Source organism: Euleptes europaea, chromosome 6, assembly GCF_029931775.1.
Source record: "Euleptes europaea isolate rEulEur1 chromosome 6, rEulEur1.hap1, whole genome shotgun sequence".
Taxonomy (NCBI): Eukaryota; Metazoa; Chordata; class Lepidosauria; order Squamata; family Sphaerodactylidae; genus Euleptes; species Euleptes europaea.
In genome coordinates this window covers 36,808,741-36,830,670 of record NC_079317.1, presented here as the reverse complement: position 1 = coordinate 36,830,670, position 21,930 = coordinate 36,808,741, and the positions used below count along the sequence as shown (strand labels likewise).

Genomic DNA, 21,930 nt, shown 5'->3' with positions numbered 1-21,930 from the left:
AACCAGCCACTAAACATAGCCCACCCATTTACCCCACCCCTACTTCAACCATGGCTTCCCCCATCCGATTTTGCTCACCTGTAACATTGTGCTGTCTCCAAATCCAAATCCTTCTTTTAATAAGGCTGTAATATAAGTGATATCCATACACAGAAAGGGGCTGGCAGAGCTGTACCTCTCCAGGTTATCACACACTATGGTGAAGTTAAGGAGAACTTCTATTAGTATTACAATAGATGTGAACATCACACACATCCAGCCTTCTCCCATGCACAGTGGGATCATGGGCTCCCTTCCCCCTACCACCTCTTGTGTATAATTGAATTTCATATGCTGGGGGAAGAACACTCATTGAAGAGGATTAATCTTGACTAGCCTCTGTGTTGAGGTTATGAGGAACAATGATTAAGTATGGCTGGGAAGTGGTGACAAAGGCTGGGACTATGATCTCACAGCCTCCTTCTGATCTGTTAGCCATGATGGAAGATCATCTAGTGTTGTATCTGTGCTGCTCCTAACAGAGAAGCCTCAAGTGGCTTGTTCTAACTCTCTACCTTTTGGAATGATTCCCATTTGGCGTGAACACTTGTTATTAGAATGCATCAGCCCCCGGAGGCTGGTGGAAAATATCCTTGTGTTTGCAATGCCTGTAAACTGCGTACAGTTCATCAGAAAAAACCATGCACTACAGCATAATTACTCAAGGAGCTGCTTTACACTTTCAGACCATTCCTCATCCCTGAAGCATAATAATACTCTACAAAGTTTAAAAGTTAGTTTCACTATAGAAAACAAGTTAACAAGTGACAAATATCCCTTATCTGAAAGTATATGTACAAATCTTTATGAACTCACATAGGGCATGGTTTCAAAAACACCACAGCTATTGCTAAATAAACTACAGTATTCTTCTTCTCTGGGAAGAACCGTTTAGAGGATTCCCTAGCTCGAATTTCTACTTTTTTCTTTACCTTCTTTGGCTTTTCTTTGAAAGTCTTGCACTTCTAAAATGCCACCTTTTTCATAATCTGAAATATCAAAAAAATAACGATAATAGCATGGCTGAGGAAATATATTGTAAAAGATTAAGAAAATGTAACTTTGGGCAAGTGGAGTTTACAATACAAGGTATATATGAGACTTCTAGACAAGGATTCACCAACACTTTTTTGTTAGCTTGATTAAAAGGATTAACGTGGTATACAATGGGAGAAGTTTAGGTAGAATCCCCCATGTCAGAACAAAAAGTTTTACTTTACCTGATTTTAATTATTGTGGATTACATTCTGAACTTGTACAACTACTTGAAGTTACAGACATTGGAATGCTTAGTGTAGACTTCTAAGAGTCCCCTGGCTTAGTTGGGCTTCAGTTAAGGGAGATCTTGTATTTTCTAAGTTCAGCTCTCATGCCAGGTCTTGTTTGTTAAGCATATCACATAATAAACCTCTGCTTAAAATAGCTGGATAGGGTATATTTAAGGAAGACTTCCACAGCAGACCCTTACACAAGGTCCCTTTAAGTCCCATCTGAGACAAAGAAAGACAATATTGCCCAAATGTCATTCAGGTCAGGCAAGATTCAAGCAGTTGCTGTTCACCTATTAGGTCAGTGTCCACAGCCCGATCATAGAAATAGGAAAAGGCATAGAAGGAGTTTCTGCGTATCTCATCTGGTTGGTGCAGTTTCCCTTGTACAACCTTCAGGACTTCAGAATAACAAGATTCAAATCCTGTTTCTCCTGCTAGGATAAACACACAAATGTAAGCAGGGCATGAGCCGCCACAACAGAATATGTAAACACATGAAAAACAAAATAGAGCAAGTAAGTGGTGCAACAGTGGAGATCCAGATGGGTGTTCTCAAGATCTGCCGGGTCCAGTCTCCCGGTCACGAACTCTGTCCTTTGGAGGGAGCAAAACTGACTTATTGTGGCGGCAGCAGAAAGGACATGGCAGTCTTCCTAGACCTTGCCATAATATGACCTCACTAGAGCTGCCGTGCTTTATCTTACTATTTTTAGAAAGCCCTAGCTCTTTATCCCCTTTCTGAAAACATCCTTCTAAACATGCCAAATTAGACATGAACTAGGAGATCTGTCATTAGAACTTCCCACTTTTTAAAAAAAGGCTAAGAACAGCCATAGCAGCACCCGCTGTACCCCCAAAATAAATCCCCCAAACTGCTATTTGTGTTCCCTACAGAGAAAATCTTGTAGGCACCTACCTATATGGTACTTAAGTGAGGAGCCCACTGGGGCTGTAACAAAATTTGTTCCAGCATAACCCAACTCATAAAGCGAGTTTTGATTCACGAAAGCTTATGCTGGAGTACAGGTGTCACTTGACTCCTGTTTTATTTTGCTGCTACTGACTAACACAGCTACCCATCTGGAATTAACTGTATGGTCCTTGTATATTTTCATCTGTATGGCAAATAATTATGACCTTAGGCAGTTCATGAGATGGCATCTTGGCCATCTCCTGGAGTAGGGGTCACTAGGTATATGTGGGGGAGGTAGTTGTGAATTTCCTGCATTGTGAAGGGGGTTGGACTAAATGACCCTGGTGGTCCCTTCCAACGCTAAGATTCTGTTCTATAATGGGGGGACGCTGAGATCAGGAAAATGACACAAGGGAAAAGGGTTTATATCCAAATGCCACAGCCCAATCTGTCTCCAGCCCCTCCAAGGCTTTTAACCTTTTAAAATAAATGTGCGAGATACTAAACATGGCTATTCCTGGTAGTTGTTTGTCCCTTAAATATCTATAGTTATATGAAACAGATTAAGAATCAATGTTATTGCTTTTAAGAAGCCATTAAACCAGGTCAGACTGGAAAATTAACTCCTTTGCCATGTTTAATTTTAAAATACAGTCACATTTTACTCTGCGGTCCAAAAATACATGGCAAGGAAGAAACAACCACAAGTCATGCAAACAAACCCTTGTAGCAACAGATGGCTTCACTGGGATTCAGACCGAGAATGCACAGTTTAAATTGCAGACCTAGAAGATATAACAAAACCCCACCCTAACATTCCTCCATGGTTATTATCTCCAAGGATTCACTTCTTTTTGGGGTGAAGATCATTGCTGGGTATCAGATCTCATCCATCAAATATTCAGCATGTGCACAAAAGGATCTCTTCCTACATTCCCAGTGTTAACACGATAGGACGAACACTCCACTCCAAGTGGGTTCAGCAGTGCTTTCCCCATCCTTTTGTACTGTCTAAAAGGCTACATTAATTCAGAGAGGCAAAACATTTCAAAAAGTAAATTTATACTGTGTCATTCCACAGCCCCATGATGGGCCCCAGAACCATGAACTCATGAAGCTGCCATATGAGTCAAACTATTGGTCTATCAAGGTCACTGATGTCTATTCTGACCAACATCAGCTCTTCTGGGCCTCAGGCAGAGGTCTTTCACATCACTTGCTGCCTGATCCTGGGATCTATAGTGTTTCCCATGCTGTCTTAACTTCTGCATGAAACTGTCCAGCATGACATTTACAATCTGCCTCACAAACCCTGCTCTCCTTCAGAAGCAACAACCAAAGATGGGGCTTTTCAGTAGTGGCACCTTACTTGTGGAATGCCCTTCCCTTTGAGATTATCCTGGTACCCACTACACTGTCCCTTAGGTGCCAAACCAAAACACTTCTTTCCCCCAGGCTTTTAGCTAAGGTTTATCTTTTAACTTCTGTTTATGGATACTTTGGCGCAAGTATTTTTAATGATATTTTTATGCCAATTGCTTGTGTTTTTTTAAATATTTTATGTTCTTAAGGTTTTGTTTTCACTTGTAAGCTGCCTCAAACAAGTTTTTGGAGAGGAAGCATATACATTCCCTAATAAACAAATAAATCCTTTTAACTGGAGATGCTGGCAGATGCTTCACCACTGAGCCATGGGTCCACCCCTAAGAAAGATGTAATTTTAAGACAAACAAAAAGAAAAAAAGGAAGCACCATCAGTTGCTTGTTACTATCCTTCTACTTTACCTTCTCTGTTGCCCCCGTACTGATATCTCACTCCCCCAAAGTGCCACTCTGCTTCCAGCTGTTTTGGCAAACAGGAACTTCGGAATGTCTGCCCATCTGCTGCTGAACAGAATTAGATGGGAAAAATCAGGACGACTCACACTTTAAATCCCCTCATAATAGCAGGGGAAAAGTTGGTGAAAATTCAAACTCCCCATTCCATTTTCAGAAAAAAAAGTAGATCTTGCTGCTTTCTTACGAATGTGTTAGGATGCTGAATTCATTAGACTCCACCTAGGTTAAGGCCCCTGGCCTAGTTTTTATAGGGGAGAAACATCAGGGGGATTCAGGCTGGAAAATACTTTTGGCCCCAAAACAGACTGAAAGTACACAAATGGGCAGAAATTTACATCGCAAGGATGGACAGCATGGAATCTAGACAGATAGAGGGGGGGGCAAAATGCACTCTGTACTATGGTAGCCCAAAGGTGGGGTGGGGAACATGGTAACAGTAGTGGTATGTGAAATTCACATGGAAGAAATCTTTACAACAAGTTTGGGAACCCCAGTCATAATAACGAAACAATGTATTTTTTAAAAGGACGATAGAATAGCACCCCTTGAAATTATGTCTTTTCAAATTCCAGCACATGAACATTCTTGCCTCTCCTATAATTTGAGGGGAGGGGGAGTAAAAAAATTCCATTCACTCTTTAGAAAGTAGATTATAAGCAGACAGTGTAAGTTTTCAGCTAGGGCTTTGCAATGTAAGCAAAGTAATCACAGCCTAAACTCACCTCTGCTCAGGTTTGACTTTAATAATTACCGGTATATGCTACACAGGGTAACCAATTATTTTCCAAAGCTTGGCTAATCCTAGACTTTCACATCCTAGACTAAGAGTTACACCCTTTCAGATCCATTGAAGATAATGCATTTAGAAGGGTGTAACTTTGCTTAGGATTATGCTGTCTGTCTTTCAAGTTGGCATTTCACAGCTTGGATCCTGTCAGATGGTTTGCATATCTGCGTAGAGTACCAAATTCCCTGCCTCAGTTATCTCTTTGAAGAAAGGCTACACATCAGGAAGAGTACAAAGGAAATTCCACAGCATGCAGCTAGCCTGTTAGAGCAGTGGTTCCCAAAGTGGGTGGTACTGCCCCCTAGTAGGTGGTGGGATTCCCTAGCGGGGTGCTAAGAGGCAAAGGGGCAGCAGTGGGTACTAAGGGGCAATGACTTTAAACCAGACATTGGGAAACTGGTATCACTTCATCAATCCCATCCATCACATTAAGAATTTACTGAGCAGTGAACTAAATGTGGTATCTAAGATTCTATCAGGCTTTGAAAAGCTGGCATCACTGGATCAAGTTCATCAATTCTGTTGAATAAATTAAACTTTAAAGTTTTAATTTGTTATTGAATAAATGTGCAATTAATTGTTACTGTTTTCAATGAATCATAGAGTTGGAAGGGACCACCAGGGCCATCTAGTCCAACCCCCTGCACAATGCAGGAAATTCACAACTACCTCCCCCACACACACACCCCAGTGACCCCTACATGTCCAGAAGATGGCCAATTCTGTTGCTATTTTGAATTTTGTTATCTTCCTTAGTGGGTCATGCAAAACGCTGTCCTGAATAATGCTTTTTGTGGGGTAGGGCAAGGGGCACTGCCTGGAAAGGTTTGGGAACCATTGAGTTAGAGGCTTGCCAGGAACGTTTCCCTGGACACATGCGAATGGGACAATTCTGGAGAACTGAATGTGCCTGTTCAGCTTATCTGATCCATGCAAACCACATGCCAGCCATTGTTCAATGTGCCTTTATCCCCTGCCAGTCTGCATTCCAGCTCGGTGATTAATAAGAAAAATCTGAGAGGAGAAGCCATTTTCGCACACAGATTCTCTTGCTGGACCATGAAACCTGCACAGGATGCAGGTGAGGATTCAATGATGACAAAAGGTATCCATTTGACCCACACACACTTTCACTACAAACAGTGAACGAGGGTATGCAAATCATTAGTCAGGGATGCAAATAGAACAGAATGCAAATCATGCAACTAGAATGCAAATCATTAGGGATGCACATTCCCAGGCACATAAAACTGCACACACTCATGTATTCCTAGTAATGCAAGCGGGGGCTGCAATAGACCCCTCAAGTCTGAGCATGCAGTGCAATAATCTGGAATTAAATTCTGATGGAAAGAACTGTGGGGTGAGACTGTCAAGCACAGCCCACAGAGGGGAAACAGCATTTTCACCATGAGATATTCCAGACTCCAGGCTGCCCATTTAGAGCATTAAATGCCAAACCAGAAACACATTAAGCTCCTATGCAACCATAAAAAAGAAAGCACATGAACACATGAAGATGCCTTATACTGATTCAGACCATTGGTCCATCAAAGTCAGTATCATCAACTCAGAGTAGTAGTGGCTCTCCAGGGTCTCAGGCTGAAGTCTTTCACATCACCTACCACCTCATCCTTTTAGCTGGAGAGGCCGGGCATTGAACCTGGGATCTTTTCCATGCCAAGAAGGCACTCTACCACTGAGTCCTAGCCCCTCCCCTAGAGGGGAGATCAAGCTGCATATTTGCTCAGCATTAATTAGTTTGCTACCCATGAAGGAAGGTTTTATCAAAGTTGCCAGAAAGCAGACCTGAAGAAAATGGAACCACTACATGTAGACATTACCCTTAGAGCTACAAGAATTAAGCAACAATTAAGCAACAAAATGTAGCAGGTAGATCAATTAAAGCTCCCACTGCAAAGCAAAAGTTTCTCATGATTAATTGGTGGGACCAAGACTGAAGGACACACTGCCAAGCAGCACAGGCATTATGCCAATAATGCAAGCTAGTGGCTTCATCCTAGCAAGTTTGTGGTGTGCCTCTCCAATGACAGCAGGGCCACTCATCATATTGTAGCAGGGGGCAGGGCTACCACAGCCAGCCAGCAGACAGAGATGGATGGCTTTCCCAAATCAAACCGGAGACTGGGGAGTGATGGTTGTGGTGGTATTCTCTCTCTGCACACTCACTCCATCACTCTGCATTCAACCCCTGCCCTGAACTCCCAAAGCCACCTTCCATTTGTGGCAGCTAAGTCAGCAGGCATGGACACTGGCACCTTCTTCTAAGACTTTTACACCCCCCATGCTTTTTTTCCTCTTTCAGTCACAATGCAGCAAAGAATTCTCTTGCACCAACTTAGCCAAACACTGTAGGCAGAGCACACACACAGCTGCTGGTCTGGATACCTACTCCCAGCACAGTATCCAGTATTTTTACTATCTTCAATTAAACCACTGGGAGAGGTGATCACACACTGTCCTATTTCTTATGCTCAGTGTATCCTAAAGAGGCAGTGAACTATCTGGACTAGAATCTGAAGGCAGTAGAAGTCCGGAGGCTGGTAAACAAACAATCCTGACAAGGAGGAGATGCTATCTGTTGGAGATCCTGTTGATCCCGGGTATGAGACTCAACCTGTTCTGGGTGGAACTGTACTCCCTCTGATGTCTCAGGTTCACAGTTTGTCTCTTTGACCCCACCCTTGCAACTAGGTGGTCAAGGTCCCAGCAGTGGCCTGGGGTGCCTATCATCAGCTTAGATACATAAACTAGCTGTGATCCTTCCTGTAAAAAGTCACCTCTGACCACAGATACACACATGCCCTAATAAGAGCCAGATTAGATTACTGTAACAGTCTATAGGGTTGCCTTTGAAGAGTTTTTGGAATTGAACCCAAAATGCAGTTACCTGGACGTAACTGGAGCTCAGTGACATGATTGCATGACATCTACTCTGAATCATTTACACTGGCTGCCAGTTAATTTCCAAGCACAATTTCCAAGTGCCAGTTTTAACCTTTAAAGATTTCAACAGTTTGAAGATGAGATACCTGAAGGACCACATTCTCCAATAGGAACCTACCTGTGTGTGCTACCCTTTTGATGGGCGGTAATATGCAACAGGGCCTTTTAGGTGGCAGCATAGAAACTATAGAATATACTCTCTCAGTTCATCTGCCACCTGCCATACAAATTTTTAGAAATGCGACTAAAATACACCTATTTCTCCTAACTTTCTGTCAGGATGAAAAACAACAAAATGTTGTTTTTGACATACTGACAGTATTGGCTGCCACTCCAGGTAGCAGCAATCCAATGGAAGCATGGGATTTTCAAACTATAATAGTATCAACCAAGTTGGATTCCCTGACCAAGTTCAGGTGGCTGAAGCCGCAAAATGTTATTCCTAACCATCATTCTACCAAAGACTACCGATATTGGTTCTTGTAGGTTATCCGGGCTGTGTAACCGTGGTCTTGGAATTTTCTTTCCTGACGTTTCGCCAGCAACTGTGGCAGGCATCTTCAGAGTAGTAACACTGAAGGACAGTGTCTCTCAGTGTCAAGGGTGTAGGAAGAGTAATATATAGTCAGAAAGGGGTTGGGTTTGAGCTGAGTATTGTCCTGCAAAAGTATTGTCCTGTAAGTATCAAGATAATGTGCTAATGAGGGTATGGTATGTTAATATGGAACCATTGTATCCTGAAGTGATCTGTTAATGTGTGTAATCCAAAGCTAATCTGTATGGCCATTGTTGAATGTTGTCTTTGTCTTGAGGTTTTTCAGGGCAGGAAGCCAAGCCTTATTCATTCTTAAACTCTCCTCTTTTCTGTTAAAGTTGTGCTGATGTTTATGAATTTCAATGGCTTCTCTGTGCAATCTGACAAAATAGTTGGTAGAATTGTCCAGTCTTTCAGTGTCTTGGAATAAGACCCTGTGTCCTGTTTGTGTCAGTCCATGTTCAGCCACTGCTGATTTCTCAGGTTGGCCAAGTCTGCAGTATCCTTGTTTGTATGAAATCAGAAGGGCCATTAAACCAAACAAAAATCAGAAAACTCAAGAAAAACAGTCTCCCATAGGAAAGGTATTCTTGCCATTTATTAAAGGAGTCACTGATAGGATGGAGAAACTTTTGAAAAAACATAACCTACAAACAGTGTTTAAACCCACCAAGAAAATACAACAAATGCTACGATCAGCAAAAGACAAAAGAGACCCCCTCACCTCTGCAGGGGTATATCGTATACCTTGCAGCTGTGGAGAAGTTTACATCGGGACCACAAAACGCAGCATACAAACAAGGATAAAAGAACATGAAAGATACTGCAGACTTGGCCAACCTGAGAAATCAGCAGTGGCTGAACATGGACTGACACAAACAGGACACAGGGTCTTATTCCAAGACACTGAAAGACTGGACAATTCTACCAACTATTTTGTCAGATTGCACAGAGAAGCCATTGAAATTCATAAACATCAGCACAACTTTAACAGAAAAGAGGAGAGTTTAAGAATGAATAAGGCTTGGCTTCCTGCCCTGAAAAACCTCCAGACAAAGACAACATTCAACAATGGCCATACAGATTAGCTTTGGATTACACACATTAACAGATCACTTCAGGATACAATGGTTCCATATTAACATACCATACCCTCATTAGCACATTATCTTGATACTTACAGGACAATACTTTTGCAGGACAATACTCAGCTCAAACCCAACCCCTTTCTGACTATATATTACTCTTCCTACACCCTTGACACTGAGAGACACTGTCCTTCAGTGTTACTACTCTGAAGATGCCTGCCACAGTTGCTGGCGAAACGTCAGGAAAGAAAATTCCAAGACCACGGTTACACAGCCCGGATAACCTACAAGAACCAAAGAACTCTGACCGTGAAAGCCTTCGACAATACTACCGATATTCTTGGTTGGCTAGCGTAAGACTCTCCCACAATCCTCCTGAAATTATCATCCAGTTATAAAGGTAAAGGTCCCCTGTGCAAGCACCGGATCATTCCTGACCCATGGGGTGACGTCACATCCTGACATTTTCTAGGCAGACTTTGTTTGTGGGGTGGTTTGCCAGTGCCTTCCCCAGTCATCTTCCCTTTACCCCCAGCAAGCTGGGTACTCATTTTACCGACCTCGGAAGGATGGAAGGCTGAGTCAACCTCGAGCCGGCTACCTGAAACCAACTTCCATTGGGATCGAACTCAGGTCGTGAGGAGAGTTTGGACTGCAGTACTGCAGCTTACCACTCTGAGCCACGGGGCTCTTATCATCCAGTTATATTGTATTTTATTTCCTTTCTTTGTATAGTAACCACCTTGAGTCCACTTGCAGAGACAGGCACTACAGAATTGTCTTAAATACTTACATTGGAAACAAGTACCATCTATTTCCAAGACAAACCAAAACCAGTAAACGCAGAGACTGTGTCTAGATCTGACATGGTCCCAGGGCAGCGGGACACAATGGAGGAGGACGAAGGGGCAGCACCGGCAAGGGAAGAGCCTCACAGACAAGAATGAGACTCCAGTTGGAAAATGTGGAAGATTTCAAAAAACAACGCAGTTTATTTTATCCAACCTTACCTTCCATTTCCAGGGCTCCTAACGTTGCTAGTCGTGCAGCCTTCAGCCCGAAACCTAAATAGCTGCAAACAAGGAAAAACATTGTGTGTATGTTAAACTAAAAAGAGATGTGCCAATGAGGTGTAGAGAACATCTCTTGCCTGTAGAAGTTCCCAGGTTTTATCCCTATCATCTCCAGTTAAAGAACCTCAGGCTGCATGTGATGCAAATGACCTCTCTCTGCCACAAACCCTGAAGACAGCTGCTGTCAGTCGGAGTAGACAATTCTGAATGAAACGGCCCAGCAGTCTGATTCAATATAAGGCATATGTTCAAAAATGTGCACACTGATCTATCCCATTTGTGAAAGACTAGGCAGCAGCCTACTTAGAAGTATGAATTCTGCTGAAATAACCTCAGTTATGAAATGCCAACATGTGACTCTTTATCATCATGCAAACACCGGTATAATGCAAAAAGACAACACCTATTTCTGGCACTCGGCAACAGTTGTTTTTTTAAAAATAACTCTGACAACCAGCAAAATATACTGGCTTTATATCTGTATATGACAAAATTTTAAGATACCTAAAGCTGTGACGAGTTACAAGATACACTGGAGAATGGCTGTTTTTATAGGACATCTCCACTCACCTGTGTGTGTAGAGTTTGTAAGTGCTGTTGAACATTTCAAATGAGGAAAGGAAATCCACTGGTGTTTGTTCCAGGGTATCCTAAAAATTAGGATGAGAAAAAAAGATTATCTTCTAAGAAAACAGGTCAGAAACTCTTTGATTTTCATATAGATTATGTAAACAGATCACATCCATATTAGATGGAAAGCCTGCTTTTCTACAACAGCAAAAAGAATTCTGATGAGTTATTTGTAGCATGACTACCTCTACAAAGTACTTTATCATGTACACCAGTCCTCAAATATTGGGAAGTGTAAGAGCCTTGCTAGTCCAATATCAATTATTATTACTTATGGCTATATTTTACCTGACTTCTCCAGCTCGCAACCCAGCTAAGCCTAAGAAGCATCCTCTCTGCTCCTTGTAGTGAGTGTATGTGGGTCACCTTAGCCAATCACTCCCTCTCAGTCTAATCCTATAGTTGTGAAGATCATATGAAGCTGCCTTGTACTGAATCAGGACATCAAGGTCAGTATTGTCTACTCAGACTGGCAGCGGCTCTTCAGGGTCTCAGATGGAGGTCTTTCACATCACCTTATCCTGCTAACTGGAAATGCCGGGGATTGAACCCAGGACTTTCTGCAAATGCTCTACCACTGAGCCATGGCCCCACACGGAGGAAGGGAGAATGATGTGCAATCCTTGGAGAAAGGGTGGGATAAAAATGTAATAAGAGACAGACAGCCAAGACTTCCAGCAAGCCTTAGGGAAAGTGTTTGGATTGCTGCCCTACTTTAAACAATAAGGCCTAGAGTTTGAAGAGCAGCAAAGCTAAATGTGTTATTTATTTATTTTAATGCATTTTAATTTCACCCTTCCACCAAGGAGCTCAGGACAGTGTCTGTGGTTTCCCCCTCTTCTTTTATGGTAGGCTAGGCTGAAAGTGTGATTAGCCCAAGGCATTAGTTCGTCCTAGTCCAGCATGCTAACCATTGCACCACACTGGCTCACACACATATATTTCAGTTCACGTTCTTTATAATGTTGTTTTAAAATCCTGATAGACTCTAGCAACCTAACAGATTAGCTTCTGTGTTAAGAAAAATAGGATCACAAATATGATATTATCCAGTTTCAACAATCCAAAAAATACCGAATTAAACCTACTGCTCACCTCTAGTTGTGGCAAAAATGTAATCTGAGTTGAGGCTCCTCCGAGGTCCAAGGTTCCCACTGTCTGCTGCTTCTGGCCATACAGCTGCCCTACAAATATCATTGAAGAAGTTCAAAGACTGCCCACACATTCCCATTGTTTTTTGGCAACCTTGGCTGGGTTGTGGCAGAATTATATGATACTGTAGCAGATGTATTTATGTATTTAATTTATTTAATTCATTTATACCCTGCCTTTCTCCCTAATGGGCATCCAAAGTGGTTTACATCATTCTCCCCTTCTCCATTTTATCCTCACAACAACCCTGTGAGGTAGGTTAGGCTGAAAAGTGTGACTGGCCAAGGTCACCTAGTGAGCCTCCATGGCACAAGTGGGGATTTGAACCTGGGTCTTCTTAACCACTACACCACACCGGCTCTCTCAAGAAAATAGTCCACAGCCACAGGATGACATGCTCAGTATTTATGGAGAGTCACTGTCCACCTTAAATGTGAATCATGTACTGACAAATTACCTGTCAAGAAGTTCACAGTGATCCAAGCTAGAATACCTGCAAAAAGCAAGAAAAGAGCCTCTGAAACTTTTTCCATATTTAGACTTTAAATGCAGTGCACAAAAATGCAGTTATTACTACACTGTCTCTACCTCTGTTTTCTGCTAATCAATTAACCATATTTATCCAAGTAGGATTTGATTCGATCCCTTACCCATATGTTTGAACATGCATCTGGAATATTTATTTCTCTTTCTCATCTTTCACTGAAGCTTTTTATCCAAGACTTTAATTCCCCTCCCCACCCAAATATCCACAACTTTATTTTTTGTATCTTCCATAATCTTTTGAAGTCATCTCTCAGTAATCATTGCAACATCTTTTATTGGAAAGTGAGTTGAAAACTGCTTGGTACATGTAGGCTGAATTAAAACATGTGATAAAACATCCAACCATTTCTCTGGGTATCAAGATTCAACCTATATAGTAGATAACCTACTTACTCACAATGCCAGTTTGGTTGTTTGAATTTGCCCAGGGTTTTTTTGTGTGTGTGTGTGTGTTTAATTTTTTATTATTTTCTCCAAAATCTTAACTCGACTATTCAACAAGTTTAACAGTCCATTGTCATCAAAATTACAATAACAGAAAAACAAAACTTTGTTGATATATTATAACATTAAATTTAAATTGTGTTTGACCTCCTTCCATCTAGAAATAAAATTATTTCCCTTTTGTAAATGGTTACTAATCTTACATATCATTGCATTCACTAATATATTACTTAATAAACCAATTATAACATAACATTTTGCCCTTATTATAAATTTAACATATGATAAAAAGCTATTTTTACTTATATGTATAAAAATATTAGTTTAATGAATACCCTCTAAATGACCCCATTTGAAATTTAGTTGCACAATAAGTTTTCCATGCCCCCCATTCTTCCGAAAATTGCGTATTATCTTTTTGATTAATTAAAGCTGTAAGTTTTGCCATTTCCATCAGGTCCATCATTTTCTGTATCCAGTCTTTTTTATATGGTATTTCAGTCAGTTTCCATTTAGCTGCATATGTCAATCTCGCTGCAGTAATGGCATACATCAAAAATGATCTTTGGGTAATTATAGTGTCCGGTATCATACTTAATAGCATCATTTCAGGTATCTTTGGAATGTTATTCTGTAAAATCAGCCTCATTTCATTATATATCATGTCCCAGAATTTTTTAGCTTTTTCACAAGTCCACCACATGTGATGAAATGAACCAATTTCTTTTTTACACTTCCAACATTGTGGGGACATTGTTTTGTAAGTCTTTGCCAGTTTTTTCGGTGTCAAATACCAACAGTACATCATTTTGTAAATATTTTCTCTTAACGATTGAGAGAATATGGATTTCATATCTCGAGACCAAAGTCTTTCCCATTTATGAAGTTGTATATCGTGACCCAACATTTGTGCCCAATTAATCATAGTGGGTTTAATTCTTTCTTGCTCAAAATAAAGTTCCAACAATAACTTGTAGATTTTCGATACTAAGTGTTCATTTGTATCCAATATAAGTTTTTGAAAGGTCGATTTATTTTTTGAAAATCCGAAATTTTGATCTTGAAGAAAAACCAATTTTATTTGATAATATTGGAACCAAGTTAGATTGTCTTTAACTTCTTCATGTTCTTTAAGTGAGCAGTGTATTCCTTCCCACTTTAAAAGATCTTGATAAGTAATAAATTGGGCTGGTCTTAACGGTTTCAGCGTCAACATTTCTTGTGATGAAATCCATAATGGGGTTTTTGTTTCCAGCAAATGTTTATATCTGGACCATGTTTTAAATAAAGATGATTTAACCATGTGTTGCTGAAATGATGCGTGAGTCTTAATTTTACCATACCATAAATATCCATGCCATCCACTTCTATTGTCAAAACCCTCTAAGTCTAATAAACGTGTACTGGACAATTCCATCCAATCTTTAAGTCATACCAAGGCAGCTGCTTCAGCATATAGTTTAAAATTAGGAAGTGCGAAACCACCCCTATCTTTAGAGTCTACCAAGGACTTGTAGGCAATTCTTGGTTTTTTCCCTTGCCAGATGAAGTTTATTAAATCTTTTTTCCAAGCATCGAAGTGTTTTACTTGGGATATTACAGGTAGATTTTGAAACAGAAACAATAATCTCGGTAAAATGTTCATTTGTATGGTCGAAATACGTCCAAGCAAAGAAAGTTTCTTATTTGACCATATCAGCATATTCTTTTTTATTGTTTCCCATAACTTGACATAATTGTTTGTAAACAAATCCTTATTTTTGATAGAAATCCAGATTTCCAAGTATTTTTTTTTGCATTTTCCCATCCTGTATGTCAATAAAATCATGTTGTCCTGCTATAGTAAGATTTTTAAAGATTGTTTGTGTTTGTGTTCTCTTGATTAATTTTAAATCCTGAAACCTCACTGTAAGAGTCCAATATACCTTTCAAAGTATTAGCAGAGTGAGTAGGATCATCCAAAATCAATAGAAGATCATCCGCAAATGCTCTCAGTTTAAACTCATGTTTCTTTATCTTTAGACCATGGATGTCTTCTGATTCTCGTATTTTACAGCATAATGTTTCCAAGACCAGAATAAAAAGCAAAGGTGAAAGTGGGCATCCTTGTCTTGTCCCTTTTCGTATATTGCAATTTTCTGACATGATTCATTTACTAATATTTTCGCTTGTTGTTTTGTATATTTTGCATTTATACCTCTTTTAAATTTTTCGTCAGAATTCATATTGTCCAAAACCTTTTTCATAAAGTTCCTAGAGACCATATCAAATGCCTTTTCTGCATCCAAAAAGATAATATTCAGCATAAAGCTGCTTTTATGTTCATAGTACTCTAAAGCATCTAAAAGTACTCCAAGGTTATCTTTAATTTGTCTTCCCGGAACAAAGCCTGCTTGGTCTTCATGAATCAAGTCTTTAATCAGTTGTTTAATTTAGTTGACAAAACAGAGGTATATATCTTGTAATCCAATTTAAAAGAGAGATAGGTCTGTAATTTGTAACCTTCTCAGGATCACTTCCAACTTTATGAATCAATGAGATAAAAGCATGTGTCCATGTTTCAGGAATCAAGCCAGTATCCATTGTTGTATTGCAAACCATCAACAATAGAGTCAGCAGATGTAATTTAAATGTTCGGTAAAACAAGGCTGTTATTCCATCTGGACCAGGGGTTTTATCTGTTTTTTGCTTAACCAGAGCTTCTTCTAACTCTTCCAAGGAGATTTGTGCTTCCAAGGAATCCTTTTGAGCTGATGATAACTTCTTAAGATTAATAGATTGAAGGAAGTTCCAGTAGTGTGCTCGTCCATATCACTAGTTCTCTGGGAGAGTCTCCCAGGGAAATCTAAGAAATATTTTGGAGTGTTTCAACGCTCCAACTCGATTCTAATTAGTGAATTGGGAAGCAGGAATACCCCTGCAACTCAAAGAAAGCGGTGTGACTCCCACACTCTCCGAGGGACTTTTATAAGTCCCCCGGAGGTCTGGATGCTGTCCCGCTGGAAAAAGGGGGAAAACATCGCCGTCAGCGCTTCTTTGGCATCAGGCTTGGACTTCCTCTACCTATTACCGGCCAATTAACCATCTTAAAGAAAAGAATACCTCACCTCCTGAAATCTGAGTGAGTGACAACAACTCTTTTGATTTCACCTTCATAAAGACTTGTTAACCGATTGATAAAACCACCACCGAAAACCACGTCTTCTTACCTTCCAAACAAGAATTTTCCTTGGCAAATAACTTATCAGATAAAGCGGCAGAGATTCTATCAATTTCATCTGTGGGTAGACTAAACAATTTGACTCTTGAAAGACATGGCAAACTACCAATTGGATTTAGCATTGCCGGTGGAGGAAGAGAGCTAAAGCCCTCCTATTTAATGGCTGTGGTTTGTTTTGGCTTGTGAGAATTTCTCAGTCACGTTCTTCTTAAGACGAGGTACCAGAAAAGCCTCTAGGAAAAAGGCATACTCTAATCAGAAAGCCTTGGAGGGGGGACGGGAAGAGACGGACACCTCGTAGGACCGGAAGTGCGTCATTTCCGTGCAACACTCAAATAGCTCCCATGCTATAAAATCATAGAGAAGGTGACGACGGAAGGTCCGCGATTCCAAGATACTGGCGAACTTCCTGTTTCCTGATTAAAAGCCGATCCAGAGCTTCCAGAAAACTTTATGGTACCTTGATCTTTTAAACCTTAATTATTCTTTGAAATAAGCAATTTTAACCGGCGATTTTTACTGTGCCACACTTGCCAAAAGGTATTATACTACCCACACTCTAGAGACTCATTTCACTGAACTGCCAAAATCATATAAAAATAAACGTCTAATGCCAAATGTCAGCACCTCGCCAAAGGTCAGGATCCATTCATACTGTTTCACCTGCATTGTCTAAAGGTAAAGAACCCACTCAAGAAGTCGTCATGGATAAGAAAATTACAGAGATGTTTGCCAAACAAAATGAATCAAATACTAAACAGTATGATCAGCTGTCCAAACAACAAGAGCAGCTATCAAAACAGATGGACCAACTAACTACAATGCTGAATACTTTTACCCAATCCATCACTCAAAAACTGGATACAACGACAGGAGAAATTAAAGATGTGAAGACCCAAGTCACTACAATTCAAACGGAAATGAAAACATTGGATACATCAGTTTAAAAAGTTACAGAAGAACAGAAGGACATAAAGGGAAAAAAATAGAAAGTCATGAAAAACAGATTGATGCAATACATTCCCAGGATGAATCCACTAAAGATCAGCTGGCAATGATGGATATGAGAGTCAGAGAGACTAATCTTCGCATACGCAATCTGCCTGAAGAATATGGAGCTAATAGAGGAATTTTAATGAAGACATTAGCTGGCTTAACCCAAATGGAAGAACAGGCCTTAGATCATGCAATAAATAGGATTTACAGGATTCCTTTACCAGCAAGGCTAAAGAAATCTAAGCCAAGAGATGTTATGATCACCTTCTATGACATCAGAATGAAGGACGCTATTATGCAGTTACATTATGATTCTCCAATGTCTATAGGTGGAGTCCATCTTATAATTTTAAAAGACATCCCTCGACATCTGATGTCAAAGAGAAATATCTACAAAGATTTCACGGCAACGTTAAGAAAAAATGGAATAAAATACTGCTGGATATTATCACAAGGCCTAACTTTTTTGTACAAAGGGGTTAGAATCACTATCAACTCATTAGCTGAAGTTGGAAAATTTATGAGAAAGTACAGAAAAGACCTAGGGGGTTCCTCTCCTGGAGGGAGAGAAGAACAACAACAAGAAGAAGATCTCTCTTTACAGGGAGCAGTTGGAGGACAAGCATCATAAGATTACTTACGTAAAAAACAAACATCATGGCTAAAGCAATCTCATGGAATGTGAATGGACTGAATGAAAAAATTAAAAGGGAAAGGATTTTTAAACTTTTGCATAAACAAAAATATACATTAATATGTCTACAAGAAACTCATATAGCCAGAAAAGACAAAAAATACTTGGAAAGGAAGATGTTGGGTCAAGTGTTTATATCATCATCTAAAACAAAAACCAGAGGAGTGGCTATATATGAACAACCTAACTTGGCTCCAGAACTTGTATACAAGGATGAAGAAGGCAGAATTGTGATAATCAGAATAAAAATAATGGGACAAAAAACATTGATTGCTGGGTTTTATTCACCAAATGAAGGAAAGGCAGTATTTTATAAACAACTACATGAACTTTTGCTCCAATACACTGAAGAACAGGTCTTCTTGATGGGAGATTTTAATGGAGTCATTTCACCTACCTTGGACAAGAAATCTAAAGCTAAAGATGATAAAGAGGGATGTCTCCCAAAAATTTTTTTCAAATGATGAGTGATTTTGAACTTCAGGACATCTGGAGAACAATGAATACTACAGCTAAAGAATTTACCTTTTATTCAGCAAGACATGATTCACATTCAAGAATAGATATGATTTGGGCAAGCAAGTCTATTTTTACACAACTACGTAAAGTACACATTATACCAAGAACTTTTTCTGACCACAACCCAATTTCTTTTGAGTGGAATAATAGACACGCATTTAGATGGAGGCTAAATGACAGACTCTTGAAAGATGAGAAAATTCAAACAGAATTGCACGCTCTTGTTAAAGACTTTTTTGAAAGAAACATGAATGGAGAAACTACCTTAAATACAGTTTGGGATGCTTTTAAAGCAGTGATTAGAGGATTTATGATCCACAAACACACAGTATGGAAAAAACAACAGTTACAATCAACTAACAGTATACTTTGGGATTTACAAAAATTAGAACAAGACCTTCTTATTGAATCTCAAGAAATCCAAAGAAATACTATTTTACAGAAAATAAACACCAGCTAAATATGGTAGTTTCAGAAGATATGAACAAGTCATTGAAATGTGCAAAGCAAAAATATTTTGAGCATGCAAACCGTCCAGGTAAATTTTCGGCAACCCAGCTAAGAGACTCGTTTAAAAAAAAAGATCATAGCCAAAATACAAACACAAAAAGGACCAATTTGTACTACGACAGATATTCAGAAAGAATTTGTATTTTTCTATTCTAAACTATATCATAAGGATGAGATCTCAAAAAAGAAGATGGAAAACTTCCTTCAGTCTATTAATCTTAAGAATTTGCCCAGGTTTGTTACAGCTGGAATTCTGAGGTAAGGAACATGTCTAACAGAGACTACGCTTTTCATCTGGTAGTATCTATGAAGTCTCACTAGTGTGACTAAGGAGGTCTTTTGCTTCCCTCTATAGGAAACCCATTAAAAAACAATCATAGAGTTGAAAGGGGCCATACAAGCCATCTAGTCCAACCCCCTGCTCAGTGCAGGATCAGCCCAGAGCATCCCTGACAAGTGATTGTCCAGCCTCTGCTTAAAGACTGCCAGTGAGGGGGAGCTCACCACCTCCCTGGGTAGCTGATTCCACTGTCTAACAATTCTTACTGTAAAAAACGTTTTCCTAATATCCAGCCGGTAGCTCTCTGCCTGAAATTTAAACCCATTATTGTGAGTCCTATCCTCTGCTTCCAGCATGAACTGCTCCCTGCCCTCCTCTAAGTGACAGCCCTTCAAATACTCAAAAAGAGCAATCATGTCCCCCCTCAATGTCTTCTTCTCCAGACTAAACATTCCCAACTCCCTCAGCCTTTCCTCATAGCGAGGCTTCCAGAACTGCACACAATACTCCAGGTGCGGCCTGACCAATGCTGTGTACACTGCAACTATGACATCTTGCGATTTGGATGTTATGCCTCTGTTGATGCACCCCAAGATCGCATTAGATTTTTTTGTCTCTGCATCACACTGGATACTCATATTCAACTTACGGCCATCTTTGGGACTGAAGGGATACTGTCATTTTTAACATCCAGAGAGCAGCAGGAGGAATATTTTTACCTTTCAGTCAGCCCTGAGAGGCACTTCTCCTTCCTTCCTGCTTCCATAATTATTTTCCCCCAGTTATCCCAATCCTCCCTCCTAGGACCCACCTTCATATGTTCCATCCATGATGCTAACACTATCAGTGGGGACTAGAAAGGGTGATTCCTCAAAGACTCCCCTGACCTGCAAAAAGAAAAAAAAATGGGGTTATGTTCCTTGAAACAGGAACTGAACTGAAGTACGGCACAACTTTCCTCTCCTATGTAACATAAGGGAAGGTAGATGCAAGTTTAGTGCTTTTCACTCAACCTCTAGATACTAAAAACAACACCAGGGCTATTTTCTGTCACTGACACCCTACTCTTATCAAGGTAGAGCCATACTGGCAACTGTAACAGTATTTCCAAGTTCCTATATAAGCCAGATACCACATTTTTTGTTAAAACCCTCAAAAGCCACCAAAACCCAGAGGCAAACATACCCACACAAGCAAGAAGGGGGGAAAAAGAGCATTAAGAAAGCCTTTCTACACAATGCCATACCCTCCAATACCTTTTTATTGAGGTATTACCTTTGTATTAAGACTAACCAAAACACCAAAAAAACACTATGCAAGCTTTTGCATCCTCCAGAACTGGCTTTTATTTTTGGATTTTGCATCCTATGCTTTCGAAATACAATCCAACCTTACCTCTGAGAGCAGAGCCTGGGCTTTGTGCTCTGGTAACAGCCGCAGACCAGCTGTGGCTTTCAATACTACTGGGGTCTTCTTCCAATGGCTAGGTGGCACAGCCTCCTGGGCCATTTCTAACAATCCTCTTACACTTTCAGCACCCTAAAGATTGACACAAAGCAAGAAATTAATATTTCAGTGGCGTTGGGTGGAGGAGCAGTTTTCAAGCTTCTTTCAAATCTTTCTCTATTTTCCCTCAACGCCTTCCTCAGCACCTACCCTGGTTGTGAACACCATGCATATTCCTTACTCCACTCTACCCTTATATTACTGTCAAGAAACTGAGTTCCTAAAGCAGTTTCTTGTCCTCTATCAAACACTGGTTCAGGCTGCGGCCTGCGAAAAGAGCCTGCAATATAAATTTAAGATGGAAAATAACTGTGTTTGATATTCAGCAAGCTTTGACCTTTTGCGACTGAGGTACGATTCCAGGTGCCAAGGGGAGGCAAACTTAACTCCCTATTCCTCAAGGCCAGAACTGTAGCGACAACCAATTAACCACATTCCATTCACTTATCAGAAAAATATGAGCTTGTCACCTGTGAGAAATGGGAAGGGCTTAGACTTTAGCTGAACCCTCACCATTTATCACACTTTGACCCCCTTGGTCATCTAGCTGGCAATAGCGTTACATAATTAATTAACACCACTAGCAATGAATCTGATTGGTTAATGAACTCAAGCCAATTAAGATCTTTTGGGCATAAATGTTAGCATTTTTCATTCGAGCATTTATGGACTCTTGGTACCTAAACTATGGCTCTATGATCCATCTTCAGACCTTATGATTGCTTTATGGGTCTGCTCAGGCATGCTGCCTGAATCTCTTGACTCTGGACAGAATGGACTTCTGACGGCTGGAGGATTTCAGCTAGAAGGGTAACATCTTGCTGTTCTGAACTAATGTTTTACTGTGTGTTTAGTCTTGAGTGGCTTAGCCTTTGTTATTTTAATTCCTCACTGTGCACTGTTTTCTTTAGAAATATTCTT

The 21,930-nt window shown here is 40.1% G+C and overlaps 1 protein-coding gene across 2 annotated transcripts in view; it reads right to left on the bottom strand.

Annotated features, from left to right (window-relative positions):
- The window catches only part of ENTPD5 (ectonucleoside triphosphate diphosphohydrolase 5 (inactive)), a 28,510-nt gene that overhangs the window by 890 nt on the left and 5,690 nt on the right, over positions 1-21,930 (bottom strand). Inside the window, exons 4-13 of one of the 2 annotated variants that reach the window (XM_056851235.1) lie at positions 20,899-21,042; positions 20,315-20,390; positions 12,752-12,787; positions 12,238-12,326; positions 11,083-11,162; positions 10,450-10,511; positions 4,009-4,110; positions 1,601-1,741; positions 972-1,028; positions 79-194 (exon numbers count right to left, since the gene is read on the bottom strand). In XM_056851235.1, coding sequence (XP_056707213.1) covers positions 79-194; positions 972-1,028; positions 1,601-1,741; positions 4,009-4,110; positions 10,450-10,511; positions 11,083-11,162; positions 12,238-12,326; positions 12,752-12,787; positions 20,315-20,390; positions 20,899-21,042 — 903 coding nt within the window. The remainder of the gene's footprint in view (positions 1-78; positions 195-971; positions 1,029-1,600; positions 1,742-4,008; positions 4,111-10,449; positions 10,512-11,082; positions 11,163-12,237; positions 12,327-12,751; positions 12,788-20,314; positions 20,391-20,898; positions 21,043-21,930) is intronic. The other variant, XM_056851236.1, reaches the window with a different exon arrangement.